Source organism: Lissotriton helveticus, chromosome 10 (assembly GCF_964261635.1).
Source record: "Lissotriton helveticus chromosome 10, aLisHel1.1, whole genome shotgun sequence".
Taxonomy (NCBI): Eukaryota; Metazoa; Chordata; class Amphibia; order Caudata; family Salamandridae; genus Lissotriton; species Lissotriton helveticus.
Window position 1 is genome coordinate 1205618183 of NC_136071.1, and position 15572 is coordinate 1205633754.

Consider the following 15572-nt stretch of genomic DNA (forward strand, 5'->3'; position numbering starts at 1 on the left):
CTCCACTCTGTGTACCTCACTCTCTACCCATTTGTCTTTTCTCTACCTCCAGTCTGTGTGCGTCACTCTCTAACCGTTTGTCCTCTCTGTACCTCAACTTTGTCTACCTCACACTTCTCTCTGCACCTCACTCCTATGTTTCCATCTCACTTCACTGTATGTCTCCTTCATCTGCTTCAACTCTCTCTGAAACTCACCTCTATGCCTGTCCTCTCACTACAGTTTTCCTTTTCCTCCCCACTCACTACCTCACCTCACTCTCCACCTCATACCTCCCCAAGCTAGCTTGGCTGATGCCCCGAAACCGGTTCTAGGATGCTTGTTTCCGGTCCAGGGAGGACCTGGCCTGGCAGTTCAGCTGGACTGTTCCCATTGGGCGCAGGGTCAAGACTGATTTGCATTGGGGTGAATGTTTGATATTGTTCAACATACTGTCAATCAAGTGTTCATTTTGCATGTATCACCCTGAGGGTATGCCCAGACGTGGGTCCCGTGCTCTCCATGCCACTGGAATCAAGCTATCCTGGCTGATGAGGTCTGAGACCCTGAAACTGGTCCCAGGTTGCTGGTTTCAGTTCAGGCTGAACTGCTCCCATTTTGAGCAGGGTCAAGACTGATTTGCATGAGGCTGGATCCAATCTGGGGACTGGGGTGAATGTTTGCATTGGTCAGCATTCCCTCCATCATTTGTTATTTTTGCATTTGCCTAAAACGACCCCACCCCCTGCCCCTGACCAAGTTACAAACTTCAGAGCTAGGAGTCCCCAGTGTGCATGTGGAGGGATGAGGGTACCCCGTGTGCCCCCCACCCCTGACCAAGTTACAAACTTCAGAGCTGGGGGCCATCCCCTGGAGTGTGGTCCCAGTAATAATCGGAGCCCCCAGTGTGCATGTGGAGGGATGAGGGTACCCTGTGTGCCCATCCAGTGTGCATGTGGAGGGATGAGGGTACTCCGTGTGCCCATCCAGTGCGCATGTGGAGGGATGAGGGTACCCCGTGTGCCCCTCCAGTGTGCATGTGGAGGGATGAGGGTACCCCGTGTGCCCCTCCAGTGTGCATGTGGAGGGATGAGGGTACCCCGTGTGCCCCTCCAGTGTGCATGTAGAGGGATGAGGGTACCCCGTGTGCCCCCCCAGTGTGCATGTAGAGGGATGAGGGTACCCCGTGTGCCCCCCCAGTGTGCATGTGGAGGGATGAGGGTACTCCGTGTGCCCCTCCAGTGTGCATGTGGAGGGATGAGGGTACCCCGTGTGCCCCTCCAGTGTGCATGTGGAGGGATGAGGGTACCCCGTGAGCCTCCAGTGTGCATGTGGAGGGATGAGGGTACCCCGTGTGCCCCCCCAGTGTGCATGTGGAGGGATGAGGGTACCCTGTGTGCCCCTCCAGTGTGCATGTGGAGGGATGAGGGTACTCCGTGTGCCCATCCAGTGTGCATGTGGAGGGATGAGGGTACCCCGTGTGCCCCCCCAGTGTGCATGTGGAGGGATGAGGGTACCCTGTGTGCCCATCCAGTGTGCATGTGGAGGGATGAGGGTACCCTGTGTGCCCATCCAGTGTGCATGTGGAGGGATTAGGGTACCCTGTGTGCCTCCAGTGTGCATGTGGAGGGATTAGGGTACCCTGTGTGCCTCCAGTGTGCATGTGGAGGGATGAGGGTACCCCGTGAGCCTCCAGTGTGCATGTGGAGGGATGAGGGTACCCTGTGTGCCCCCAGTGTGCATGTGGAGGGATGAGGGTACCCCGTGGGCCTTCAGTGTGCATGTGGAGGGATGAGCGTACCCCGTGTGCCCCCCCCAGTGTGCATGTGGAGGGATGAGGTTACCCCGTGTGCCCCTGGTGTGCATGTGGAGGGATGAGGGTACCCCGTGTGCCCATCCAGTGTGCATGTGGAGGGATGAGGCTACCCCATGTGCCCCCCAGTGTGCATGTGGAGGGATGAGGGTACCCCGTGTGCCCATCCAGTGTGCATGTGGAGGGATGAGGGTACCCCGTGTGCCCCCCCGTGTGCATGTGGAGGGATGAGGGTACCCTGTGTGCCCCCCAGTGTGCATGTGGAGGGATGAGGGTACCCCATGTGCCCCCCCAGTGTGCATGTGGAGGGATGAGGGTACCTGGTGTGCCCCCAGTGTGCATGTGGAGAGATGAGTGTACCCCGTGTGCCTCCAGTGTGCATGTGGAGGGATGAGGGCACCCGTGAGCCTCCAGTGTGCATGTGGAGTGATGAGGGTACCCGTGAGCCTCCAGTGTGCATGTGGAGAGATGAGGGTACCCCGTGTGCCTCCAGTGCGCATGTGGAGGGATGAGGGCACCCCGTGAGCCTCCAGTGTGCATGTGGAGAGATGAGGGTTCCCCGTGTGCCTCCAGTGTGCATGTGGAGAGATGAGGGTACCCTGTGTGCCCATCCAGTGTGCATGTGGAGGGATGAGGGTACCCTGTGTGCCCCCAGTGTGCATGTGGAGGGATGAGGGTACCCCGTGTGCCCCTCCAGTGTGCATGTGGAGGGATGAGGGTACCCCTGTGACCCTCCAGTGTACATGTGGAGGGATGAGGGTACCCCGTGTGCCCCCAGTGTGCATGTGGAGGGATGAGGGTACCCTGTGTGCCCCCAGTGTGCATGTGGAGGGATGAGGGTACCCCGTGTGCCCCTCCAGTGTGCATGTGGAGGGATGAGGGTACCCCTGTGACCCTCCAGTGTGCATGTGGAGGGATGAGGGAACTCCGTGTGCCCCGAGTGTGCATGTGGAGGGCTGAGGGTACCCTGTGACACTCCAGTGTGCATATGGAGCGATGAGGGTACCCTGTGTGCCCCTCCAGTGTGCATGTGGAGGGATGAGGGTACCCCGTGTGCCCCCAGTGTGCATGTGGAGGGACGAGGGTACCCTGTGTGCCCCCAGTGTGCATGTGGAGGGATGAGGGTACCCCGTGTGACCCCAGTGTGCATGTGGAGGGATGAGGGTACCCCGTGGCCCCTCCAGTGTGCATGTGGAGGGATGAGGGTACCCCGTGTGCCCCCAGTGTGCATGTGGAGGGATGAGGGTACCCCGTGTGCCCCCAGTGTGCATGTGGAGCGATGAGGGTACCCCGTGTGCCCCCAGTGTGCATGTGGAGGGACGAGGGTACCCCGTGTGCCCCCAGTGTGCATGTGGAGGGACGAGGGTACCCCGTGTGCCCCCAGTGTGCATGTGGAGGGATGAGGGTACACCGTGTGACCCCAGTGTGCATGTGGAGGGATGAGGGTACCCCGTGTGCCTCCAGTGTGCATGTGGAGGGATGAGGGTACCCCGTGTGACCCCAGTGTGCATGTGGAGGGACGAGGGTACCCTGTGTGCCCCCAGTGTGCATGTGGAGGGATGAGGGTACCCTGTGTCCCCCCAGTCTGCATGTGGAGGGCTGAGGGTACCCCGTGTGACCCTCCAGTGTGCATGTGGAGGGATGAGGGTACCCCGTGTGACCCCAGTGTGCATGTGGAGGGACGAGGGTACCCTGTGTGCCCCCAGTGTGCATGTGGAGGGATGAGGGTACCCCGTTTGACCCCAGTGTGCATGTGGAGGGATGAGGGTACCCCGTGTGCCCCTCCAGTGTGCATGTGGAGGGATGAGAGTACCCCGTGTGCCCCCAGTGTGCATGTGGAGGGATGAGGGTACCCTGTGTGCCCCTCCAGTGTGCATGTGAAGGGATGAGGGTACACTGTGTACCCTCAGTGTGCATGTGGAGGGATGAGGGTACCCCGTGTGACCCCAGTGTGCATGTGGAGGGATGAGGGTACACTGTGTACCCTCAGTGTGCATGTGGAGGGATGAGGGTACCCCGTGTCCCCCCAGTCTGCATGTGGAGGGCTGAGGGTACCCCGTGTGCCCCCAGGATGCATGTGGAGGTATGAGGGTCCCCGTGTGCCCCTCCAGTGTGCATGTGGAGGGATGAGGGTAACCTCTGTGCCCCTCCAGTGTGCATGTGGAGGGATGAGGGTACCCCGTGTGCCCCTCCAGTGTGCATGTGGAGGGATGAGGGTACCCCGTGTGACCCTCCAGTGTGCATGTGGAGGGATGAGGGTACCCGGTGTGCCCCTCCAGTGTGCAAGTGGAGGGATGAGGGTACCCCGTGTGCCCCCAGTGTGCATGTGGAGGGATGAGGGTACCCTGTGTGCCCCTCCAGTGTGCAAGTGGAGGGATGAGGGTACCCCGTGTGCCCCTCCAGTGTGCATGTGGAGGGATGAGGGTACCCCGTGTGCCCCCAGTGTGCATGTGGAGGGATGAGGGTAACCTCTGTGCCCCTCCAGTGTGCATGTGGAGGGATGAGGGTACCCCGTGTGCCCCTCCAGTGTGCATGTGGAGGGATGGGGGTACTCCGTGTGACCCTCCAGTGTGCATGTGGAGGGATGAGGGTACCCCGTGTGCCCCCAGTGTGCATGTGGAGGGATGGGGGTACCCTGTGTGCCCCCAGTGTGCCTGTGGAGGGATGAGGGTACCCCGTGTGCCCCTCCAGTGTGCATGTGGAGGGATGAGGGTACCCCGTGTGCCCCCAGTGTGCATGTGGAGGGATGGGGGTACTCCGTGTGACCCTCCAGTGTGCATGTGGAGGGATGAGGGTACCCCGTGTGCCCCCAGTGTGCATGTGGAGGGATGGGGGTACTCCGTGTGACCCTCCAGTGTGCATGTGGAGGGATGAGGGTACCCCGTGTGCCCCCAGTGTGCATGTGGAGGGATGGGGGTACTCCGTGTGACCCTCCAGTGTGCATGTGGAGCGATGAGGGTACCCTGTGTGCCCCCAGTGTGCATGTGGAGGGATGGGGGTACTCCGTGTGCCCCTCCAGTGTGCATGTGGAGGGATGAGGGTACCCCGTGTGCCCCCAGTGTGCATGTGGAGGGATGAGGTTACCCCTGTGACCCTCCAGTGCGCATGTGGAGGGATGAGGGTACCCTGTGTGCCCCCAGTGTGCCTGTGGAGGGATGAGGGTACCCCGTGTGCCCCTCCAGTGTGCATGTGGAGGGATGAGGGTACCCCGTGTGCCCCCAGTGTGCATGTGGAGGGATGAGGGTACCCCGTATGCCCCCAGTGTGCCTGTGGCCGGATGAGGGTACCCCGTGTGCCCCCAGTGTGCATGTGGAGAGATGAGGGTACCGTGTGTGCCCCTCCACTGTGCATGTGGAGGGATGAGGGTACCCCTGTGACCCTCCAGTGCGCATGTGGAGGGATAAGGGTACCCCGTGTGCCCCTCCAGTGTGCCTGTGGCCGGATGAGGGTACCACGTGTGCCTCCAGTGTGCATGTGGAGGGATGAGAATACCCCGTGTGCCCCTCCAGTGTGCATGTGGAGCGATGAGGGTACCCTGTGACCCCCCAGTGTGCATGTGGAGGGATGAGGGTACCCCGTGTGCCCCCAGTGTGCGTGTGGAGGGATGAGGGTACCCCGTGTGCCCCTCCAGTGTGCATGTGGAGGGATGAGGGTACCCCGTGTGCCCCTCCAGTGTGCATGTGGAGGGCTGAGGGTACCCCATGTGCCCCCAGTGTGCATGTGGAGGGCTGAGGGTACCCCTGTGACCCTCCAGTGTGCATGTGGAGGGATGAGGGTACCCCGTGTGCCCCCAGTGTGCATGTGGAGGGCTGAGGGTACCCCATGTGCCCCCAGTGTGCATGTGGAGGGATGAGGGTACCCCGTGTGCCCCTCCAGTGTGCATGTGGAGGGATGAGGGTACCCCATGTGCCCCCAGTGTGCATGTGGAGGGATGAGGGTACCCCATGTGCCCCCAGTGTGCATGTGGAGGGCTGAGGGTACCCTGTGTTCCCCCAGTGTGCATGTGGAGGGCTGAGGGTACCCCATGTGCCCCCAGTGTGCATGTGGAGGGCTGAGGGTACCCTGTGTGCCTCCAGTGTGCATGTGGAGGGATGAGGGTACCCCATGTGCCCCCAGTGTGCATGTGGAGGGCTGAGGGTACCCCTGTGACCCTCCAGTGTGCATGTGGAGGGATGAGTGTACCCAGTGTGCCCCTCCAGTGTGCATGTGGAGCGATGAGGGTACCCTGTGTGCCCCCAGTGTGCATGTGGAGGGATGAGGGTACCCTGTGTGCCCCCAGTGTGCATGTGGAGCGATGAGGGTACCCTGTGTGCCTCCAGTGCGCATGTGGAGCGATGAGGGTACCCCGTGTGACCCCAGTGTGCATGTGGAGGGCTGAGGGTACCCTGTGTGCCCCTCCAGTGTGCATGTGGAGGGCTGAGGGTACCCTGTGTGCCCCTCCAGTGTGCATGTGGAGGGCTGAGGGTACCCCATGTGCCCCCAGTGTGCATGTGGAGGGATGAGGGAACCCCGTGTGCCCCCAGTGTGCATGTGGAGGGATGAGGGTACCCTGTGTGCCTCCAGTGTGCATGTGGAGCGATGAGGGTACCCTGTGTGCCCCCAGTGTGCATGTGGAGGGATGAGGGTACTCCGTGTGACCCTCCAGTGTGCCTGTGGCCGGATGAGGGTACCCCGTGTGCCCCTCCAGTGTGCATGTGGAGCGATGAGGGTACCCCGTGTGCCCCCAGTGTGCATGTGGAGGGATGAGGGTACCCCGTGTGACCCTCCAGTGTGCATGTGGAGCGATGAGGGTACCCGTGAGCCCCCAGTGTGCATGTGGAGGGATGAGGGTACTCCGTGTGCCCCTCCAGTGTGCATGTGGAGGGATGAGGGTACCCCTGTGACCCTCCAGTGTGCATGTGGAGGGATGAGGGTACCCCGTGTGACCCTCCAGTGTGCATGTGGAGCGATGAGGGTACCCCGTGTGCCCCTCCAGTGTGCATGTGGAGGGATGAGGGTACCCCGTGAGCCCCCAGTGTGCATGTGGAGGGATGAGGGTACCCTGTGTGCCCCCAGTGTGCATGTGGAGGGATGAGGGTACCCTGTGTGCCCCTCCAGTGTGCATGTGGAGGGATGAGGGTACCCCTGTGACCCTCCAGTGTGCATGTGGAGGGATGAGTGTACCCAGTGTGCCCCTCCAGTGTGCATGTGGAGCGATGAGGGTACCCTGTGTGCCCCTCCAGTGTGCATGTGGAGCGATGAGGGTACCCTGTGTGCCCCCAGTGTGCATGTGGAGGGATGAGGGTACCCTGTGTGCCCCCAGTGTGCATGTGGAGCGATGAGGGTACCCTGTGTGCCTCCAGTGCGCATGTGGAGCGATGAGGGTACCCCGTGTGACCCCAGTGTGCATGTGGAGGGCTGAGGGTACCCTGTGTGCCCCTCCAGTGTGCATGTGGAGGGCTGAGGGTACCCCGTGTGCCCCTCCAGTGTGCATGTGGAGGGCTGAGGGTACCCCGTGTGCCCCTCCAGTGTGCATGTGGAGGGCTGAGGGTACCCCATGTGCCCCCAGTGTGCATGTGGAGGGATGAGGGAACCCCGTGTGCCCCCAGTGTGCATGTGGAGCGATGAGGGTACCCTGTGTGCCCCCAGTGTGCATGTGGAGGGATGAGGGTACTCCGTGTGACCCTCCAGTGTGCCTGTGGCCGGATGAGGGTACCCCGTGTGCCCCTCCAGTGTGCATGTGGAGCGATGAGGGTACCCCGTGTGCCCCCAGTGTGCATGTGGAGGGATGAGGGTACCCCGTGAGCCCCCAGTGTGCATGTGGAGGGATGAGGGTACCCCGTGTGCCCCCAGTGTGCATGTGGAGGGATGAGGGTACCCCGTGTGACCCTCCAGTGTGCATGTGGAGCGATGAGGGTACCCCGTGTGCCCCTCCAGTGTGCATGTGGAGGGATGAGGGTACCCCGTGAGCCCCCAGTGTGCATGTGGAGGGATGAGGGTACCCTGTGTGCCCCCAGTGTGCATGTGGAGGGATGAGGGTACCCTGTGTGCCCCTCCAGTGTGCATGTGGAGGGATGAGGGTACTCCGTGTGACCCTCCAGTGTGCCTGTGGCCGGATGAGGGTACCCCGTGTGCCCCTCCAGTGTGCATGTGGAGCGATGAGGGTACCCCGTGTGCCCCCAGTGTGCATGTGGAGGGATGAGGGTACCCCGTGTGACCCTCCAGTGTGCATGTGGAGCGATGAGGGTACCCTGTGTGCCCCTCCAGTGTGCATGTGGAGGGATGAGGGTACCCCGTGTGCCCCTCCAGTGTGCATGTGGAGGGATGAGGGTACCCGTGAGCCCCCAGTGTGCATGTGGAGGGATGAGGGTACCCTGTGTGCCCCCAGTGTGCATGTGGAGGGATGAGGGTACCCTGTGTGCCCCCAGTGTGCATGTGGAGGGATGAGGGTACCCTGTGTGCCCCCAGTGTGCATGTGGAGCGATGAGGGTACCCCGTGTGCCCCCAGTGTGCATGTGGAGCGATGAGGGTACCCTGTGTGCCCCTCCAGTGTGCATGTGGAGGGATGAGGGTACCCTGTGTGCCCCCAGTGTGCATGTGGAGCGATGAGGGTACCCCGTGTGCCCCCAGTGTGCATGTGGAGGGATGAGGGTACCCTGTGTGCCCCCAGTGTGCATGTGGAGCGATGAGGGTACCCCGTGTGCCCATCCAGTGTGCATGTGGAGCGATGAGGGTACCCCGTGTGCCCATCCAGTGTGCATGTGGAGCGATGAGGGTACCGCGTGTGCCCCCAGTGTGCATGTGGAGGGATGAGGGTACCCTGTGTGCCCCCAGTGTGCATGTGGAGCGATGAGGGTACCCCGTGTGCCCATCCAGTGTGCATGTGGAGCGATGAGGGTACCCCGTGTGCCCATCCAGTGTGCATGTGGAGCGATGAGGGTACCCCGTGTGCCCCTCCAGTGTGCATGTGGAGCGATGAGGGTACCCTGTGTGCCTCCAGTGTGCATGTGGAGGGATGAGGGTACCCCGTGTGCCCCCAGTGTGCATGTGGAGGGATGAGGGTACCCTGTGTGCCCCCAGTGTGCATGTGGAGGGATGAGGGTACCCTGTGTGCCCCCAGTGTGCATGTGGAGGGATGAGGGTACTCCGTGTGACCCTCCAGTGTGCCTGTGGCCGGATGAGGGTACCCCGTGTGCCCCCAGTGTGCATGTGGAGCGATGAGGGTACCCCGTGTGCCCCTCCAGTGTGCATGTGGAGCGATGAGGGTACCCCGTGTGCCCCTCCAGTGTGCATGTGGAGGGATGGGGGTACTCCGTGTGACCCTCCAGTGTGCCTGTGGCCGGATGAGGGTACCCCGTGTGCCCCTCCAGTGTGCATGTGGAGCGATGAGGGTACCCCGTGTGCCCCCAGTGTGCATGTGGAGGGATGAGGGTACCCCGTGTGACCCTCCAGTGTGCATGTGGAGCGATGAGGGTACCCCGTGTGCCCCTCCAGTGTGCATGTGGAGGGATGAGGGTACCCGTGAGCCCCCAGTGTGCATGTGGAGGGATGAGGGTACCCTGTGTGCCCCCAGTGTGCATGTGGAGGGATGAGGGTACCCCGTGTGACCCTCCAGTGTGCATGTGGAGGGATGAGGGTACCCCGTGTGCCCCTCCAGTGTGCATGTGGAGGGATGGGGGTACTCCGTGTGACCCTCCAGTGTGCCTGTGGCCGGATGAGGGTACCCCGTGTGCCCCTCCAGTGTGCATGTGGAGGGATGAGGGTACCCCGTGTGCCCCTCTAGTGTGCATGTGGAGGGATGAGGGTACCCGTGTGCCCCTCCAGTGTGCATGTGGAGGGCTGAGGGTACCCTGTGACCCTCCAGTGTGCATATGAAGGGATGAGGGTACCCTGTGTGCCCCTCCAGTGTGCATGTGGAGCGATGAGGGTACCCCGTGTGCCCCCAGTGTGCATGTGGAGGGATGAGGGTACCCCGTGTGACCCTCCAGTGTGCATGTGGAGCGATGAGGGTACCCCGTGTGCCCCTCCAGTGTGCATGTGGAGGGATGAGGGTACCCCATGTGCCCCCAGTGTGCATGTGGAGGGATGAGTGTACCCCGTGTGCCCCTCCAGTGTGCATGTGGAGGGATGAGGGTACCCCGTGTGACCCTCCAGTGTGCCTGTGGCCGGATGAGGGTACCCCGTGTGCCCCCAGTGTGCATGTGGAGCGATGAGGGTACCCCGTGTGCCCCCAGTGTGCATGTGGAGGGATGAGGGTACCCCGTGTGCCCCTCCAGTGTGCATGTTGAGAGATGAGGGTACCCCGTGTGCCCCCAGTGTGCATGTGGAGCGATGAGGGTACCCCGTGAGCCCCCAGTGTGCATGTGGAGGGATGGGGGTACTCCGTGTGCCCCTCCAGTGTGCATGTGGAGGGATGAGGGTACCCCGTGTGCCCCCCAGTGTGCATGTGGAGGGATGAGGGTACCCTGTGTGCCCCCAGTGTGCATGTGGAGGGATGAGGGTACCCTGTGTGCCTCCAGTGTGCATGTGGAGGGATGAGGGTACCCCGTGAGCCCCCAGTGTGCATGTGGAGGGATGAGGGTACCCCGTGAGCCCCCAGTGTGCATGTGGAGCGATGAGGGTACCCTGTGTGCCCCTCCAGTGTGCATGTGGAGGGATGAGGGTACCCCGTGTGCCCCTCCAGTGTGCATGTGAAGGGATGAGGGTACCCCGTGTGCCCCTCCAGTGTGCATGTGGAGCGATGAGGGTACCCCGTGTGCCCCTCCAGTGTGCATGTGAAGGGATGAGGGTACCCTGTGTGCCCCTCCAGTGTGCATGTGGAGGGATGAGGGTACCCCGTGTGCCCCCAGTGTGCATGTGGAGGGATGAGGTTACCCCGTGTGACCCTCCAGTGCGCATGTGGAGCGATGAGGGTACCCCGTGTGCCCCTCCAGTGTGCATGTGAAGGGATGAGGGTACCCTGTGTGCCCCTCCAGTGTGCATGTGGAGGGATGAGGGTACCCTGTGTGCCCCCAGTGTGCATGTGGAGGGATGAGGGTACCCTGTGTGCCCCTCCAGTGTGCATGTGGAGCGATGAGGGTACCCTGTGTGCCCCTCCAGTGTGCATGTGGAGGGATGAGGGTACCCTGTGTGCCCCTCCAGTGTGCATGTGGAGGGCTGAGGGTACCCCGTGTGCCTCCAGTGTGCATGTGGAGGGATGAGGGTACCCCGTGTGCCCCCAGTGTGCATGTGGAGGGATGAGGGTACCCTGTGTGCCCCTCCAGTGTGCATGTGGAGCGATGAGGGTACCCTGTGTGCCCCTCCAGTGTGCATGTGGAGGGATGAGGGTACCCTGTGTGCCCCTCCAGTGTGCATGTGGAGGGCTGAGGGTACCCCGTGTGCCTCCAGTGTGCATGTGGAGGGATGAGGGTACCCTGTGTGCCCCTCCAGTGTGCATGTGGAGGGCTGAGGGTACCCCGTGTGCCTCCAGTGTGCATGTGGAGCGATGAGGGTACCCGTGTGACCCTCCAGTGTGCATATGAAGGGATGAGGGTACCCTGTGACCCTCCAGTGTGCATGTGGAGGGATGAGGGTACCCTGTGTGCCCCTCCAGTGTGCATGTGGAGGGATGAGGGTACCCGTGTGACCCTCCAGTGTGCATGTGGAGCGATGAGGGTACCCCGTGTGCCCCCAGTGTGCATGTGGAGGGATGAGGGTACCCTGTGACCCTCCAGTGTGCATGTGGAGGGATGAGGGTACCCTGTGACCCTCCAGTGTGCATGTGGAGGGATGAGGGTACCCTGTGTGTGCCCCTCCAGTGTGCATGTGGAGCGATGAGGGTACCCCGTGTGCCCCCAGTGTGCATGTGGAGGGATGAGGGTACCCTGTGACCCTCCAGTGTGCATGTGGAGGGATGAGGGTACCCTGTGACCCTCCAGTGTGCATGTGGAGGGATGAGGGTACCCTGTGTGCCCCTCCAGTGTGCATGTGGAGCGATGAGGGTACCCTGTGTGCCCCTCCAGTGTGCATGTGGAGGGATGAGGGTACCCCGTGTGCCCCTCCAGTGTGCATGTGAAGGGATGAGGGTACCCCGTGTGCCCCTCCAGTGTACATGTGAAGGGATGAGGGTACCCCGTGTGCCCCTCCAGTGTGCATGTGGAGGGATGAGGGTACCCCGTGTGCCCCTCCAGTGTGCATGTGGAGCGATGAGGGTACCCTGTGTGCCCCTCCAGTGTGCATGTGGAGGGATTAGGGTACCCTGTGTGCCCCCAGTGTGCATGTGGAGGGATGAGGGCACCCCGTGTGCCCCTCCAGTGTGCATGTGGAGGGATGAGGGTACCCCGTGAGCCTCCAGTGTGCATGTGGAGGGATGAGGGTACCCTGTGTGCCCCCAGTGTGCATGTGGAGGGATGAGGGTACCCCGTGTGCCCCCAGTGTGCATGTGGAGGGATGAGGGTACCCCGTGTGCCCCCAGTGTGCATGTGGAGGGATGAGGGTACCCTGTGTGCCTCCAGTGCGCATGTGGAGCGATGAGGGTACCCTGTGTGCCCCCAGTGTGCATGTGGAGGGATGAGGGTACCCTGTGTGCCTCCAGTGTGCATGTGGAGGGATGAGGGTACCCCGTGTGACCCTCCAGTGTGCATGTGGAGCGATGAGGGTACCCCGTGTGACCCTCCAGTGTGCATGTGGAGGGATGAGGGTACCCTGTGTGCCCCTTCAGTGTGCATGTGGAGGGATGAGGGTACCCGTGTGCCCCTCCAGTGTGCATGTGGAGGGATGAGGGTACCCGTGAGCCCCCAGTGTGCATGTGGAGGGATGAGGGTACCCTGTGTGCCCCTCCAGTGTGCATGTGGAGGGATGAGGGTACCCCGTGTGACCCTCCAGTGTGCATGTGGAGGGCTGAGGGTACCCTGTGTGCCCCTCCAGTGTGCATGTGGAGGGATGAGGGTACCCCGTGTGACCCTCCAGTGTGCATGTGGAGGGATGAGGGTACCCTGTGTGCCCCTCCAGTGTGCATGTGGAGGGCTGAGGGTACCCTGTGTGCCCCTCCAGTGTGCATGTGGAGCGATGAGGGTACCCTGTGTGCCCCTCCAGTGTGCATGTGGAGGGCTGAGGGTACCCTGTGTGCCCCTCCAGTGTGCATGTGGAGCGATGAGGGTACCCTGTGTGCCCCTCCAGTGTGCATGTGGAGGGCTGAGGGTACCCTGTGTGCCCCTCCAGTGTGCATGTGGAGCGATGAGGGTACCCTGTGTGCCCCTCCAGTGTGCATGTGGAGGGCTGAGGGTACCCCGTGTGCCCCTCCAGTGTGCATGTGGAGGGATGAGGGTACCCCGTGTGACCCTCCAGTGTGCATGTGGAGGGATGAGGGTACCCCGTGTGCCTCATAAGTGTGCATGTGGAGGGATGAGGGTACTCCGTGTGCCCCTCCAGTGTGCCTGTGGCCGGATGAGGGTACCCCGTGTGCCCCTCCAGTGTGCATGTGGAGGGATGAGGGTACCCCGTGTGCCCCTCCAGTGTGCATGTGGAGGGATGAGGGTACCCCGTGTGCCCCTCCAGTGTGCATGTGGAGGGATGAGGGTACCCCGTGTGCCCCTCCAGTGTGCATGTGGAGGGATGAGGGTACCCTGTGTGCCCCTCCAGTGTGCCTGTGGCCGGATGAGGGTACCCGGTGTGCCTCCAGTGTGCATGTGGAGGGATGAGGGTACCCCGTGTGCCCCCAGTGTGCCTGTGGCCGGATGAGGGTACCCCGTGAGCCCCCAACAAGGGTTGCACCAGGACATGGTTACAAACTCCAGAGCTGAGGGTCCTAGAGGCGGGGGCCCTCCCCAGACACGAGGCCCCTGTGATACCAGGAGCTTCTACTGTGTGTTCCGTGGAGCAGGGGTCTTCAAACGGGGCGCCCCCCGCCCCCATGGGGACCTCAAATGAACCCGGAAGGGGGGTCCCAGGCTCTAGCCAAAGGAAGCATTATGCTGATGACAGTGCAGTGACAGTGAGCCGCTCTGTGAGGGGCCCTCACTAACATCTTTTATCATTTATATCCCACCGGGAAGAAAAGAAAGGTATTAGAAGGGGAGGGGCTCCAGCTATACTTCAAACCCCGCCCCCATTTCTAATAATCACACTGTGGATTCACTTACATATTAGTAAGGCCTGCCTGGCCAGTACCTCTGTGCACTCACCTGTCCGTGCGGACGCCGGAGCCCGGAGAGTACCTGAAACGCATGGTATGCCCCGTGACGAAGAGGACGCGCCCCACACGCCCACCACCAGTTCCTGCTGGAATTTTAACCTGATGTCTCACAATTACCCACGGGAACCCACGGGTCTGTGACTTTGACACATCACCGGTACCCGGGTTGCTCAAACCGTCCTGAAGAAGACCCACGGGCTGAGGCCTCCACTCACCCCAAGTCGGGTCGAAACCTCGACGCCTGCCTAGACCTCACCTGGACCACCTTTTCTCTCTCTCCCTTTTCAAAAAACGTGCTACATAAGAATCCGTTTGAGTACTGTATAAATGAAATCAATATATTAAATTGATACTGAAAGTCAACGTGGCCAGGTTCCAACAGGACTGAGATTGTTTGATCAGTCAATTTCAAGCTGTCAATTGTTTCTCTATCATTCACCTTTTCATCACCCGAGCACTCTCTTTCCTTGCACACTCTTAGAAGTGACCTGCTTTTTTGTACCTCCAACTGTCTGTTGAACAGGTTAATATAATTATGAAATACGATGGAGTCAATTAATTAACCACATCTGTAAAAACATTTTCCGTTTGGTTGTTGCACACATTTTCCGGAAATTGAGCGCATTAATAATACATTGAGTCTAAAGGGTTTTGAGGCTCGTAAGGTCCTTGAAATGCTGACTGTGGGCACACCTGTCAATCATACATGGTCTCCAGTCTGGGACCCTTGCTTTCATACTATGCCCGCCCAGTACCTCATGCTCGGCCCTGTGCACTCACCTTCACGAAGAGCTCGATCTCGGGGTCCCTCAGGGAGCGGGGCCTCAGGCTCGCCATGCTGGCCGGGGCCCTCCGGAACGCTGACCCTCAAGGTGCAGGGCCACAACTCCTCGTGTCAGGTAAGGGTCCGAGAGGGATAATAAACTCGTCCTGAGGGCCCGGCGTCCTCAGGGCTCCTGGGTCCCCCGAAGGGTCGTAGGCAGAAGGTTCTGATCTGTCTCCGTAGCGCCTCGAGTCCGGCGCGGCTCTAGCGCCTCGAGTCCGGTGCGGCTCTAGCGCCTCGAGTCCGGCGCGGCTCTAGCGCCTCGAGTCCGGTGCGGCTCTAGCGCCTCGAGTCCGGCGCGGCTCCCTTGGGCGCTGTGCTAGGGTGTCACCCACGCTGCTGGAGTACGGCCGTGCTCCGTACCCCCCGTGCTGCCAGTCAGGGAGGGCACACCCCACCCTCGGACCCGATGTCGCTGGTGGCGGCTGGTGTGCTGACCCATCCACCCCACAATCCACCAGACACTGCCAAGATCCCAGCTCCAGGCGCTGTAATTGTTTCTGGAAGTGTTGTGTTGACTTTAATTTTAGGATTGGGAGGAGTTAAGGGTGGGTGTGAGAGGCTGGGGGGGCGCGAGGAGTGTGGGAGGGATGGGGGGGGGGGCGGGGGCCTGGCAGGGGCCCCGCCTGTGAGTCAGCATCGGCTCCTATCTGTGCGCAGCACATGGTGCAGCGGGCAGCACAGGCACGTGCCCCCCCCGCCCCCCTTCGCCTGCCAGGGACGCCCGGAGTGCCCACCCCCCCACACCACCCGGGTCAAGAAGATCAAGAGGGTGATGCGCACCCCCACATTGCTCAGGTAAAGAC

General features: G+C 61.6%; 1 protein-coding gene across 1 annotated transcript in view; it reads right to left on the reverse strand.

Annotated features, from left to right (window-relative positions):
- Window positions 1-15300, reverse strand: part of CLIC2 (chloride intracellular channel 2) — a 186973-nt gene extending 171673 nt beyond the window's left edge. Inside the window, exon 1 of the mRNA XM_078664082.1 lies at window positions 14724-15300. Within this exon, the coding sequence (XP_078520208.1) occupies window positions 14724-14780 (57 nt within the window). The 5' untranslated portion in view covers window positions 14781-15300. The remainder of the gene's footprint in view (window positions 1-14723) is intronic.
- Between the last annotated feature and the right edge of the window lie 272 nt (window positions 15301-15572).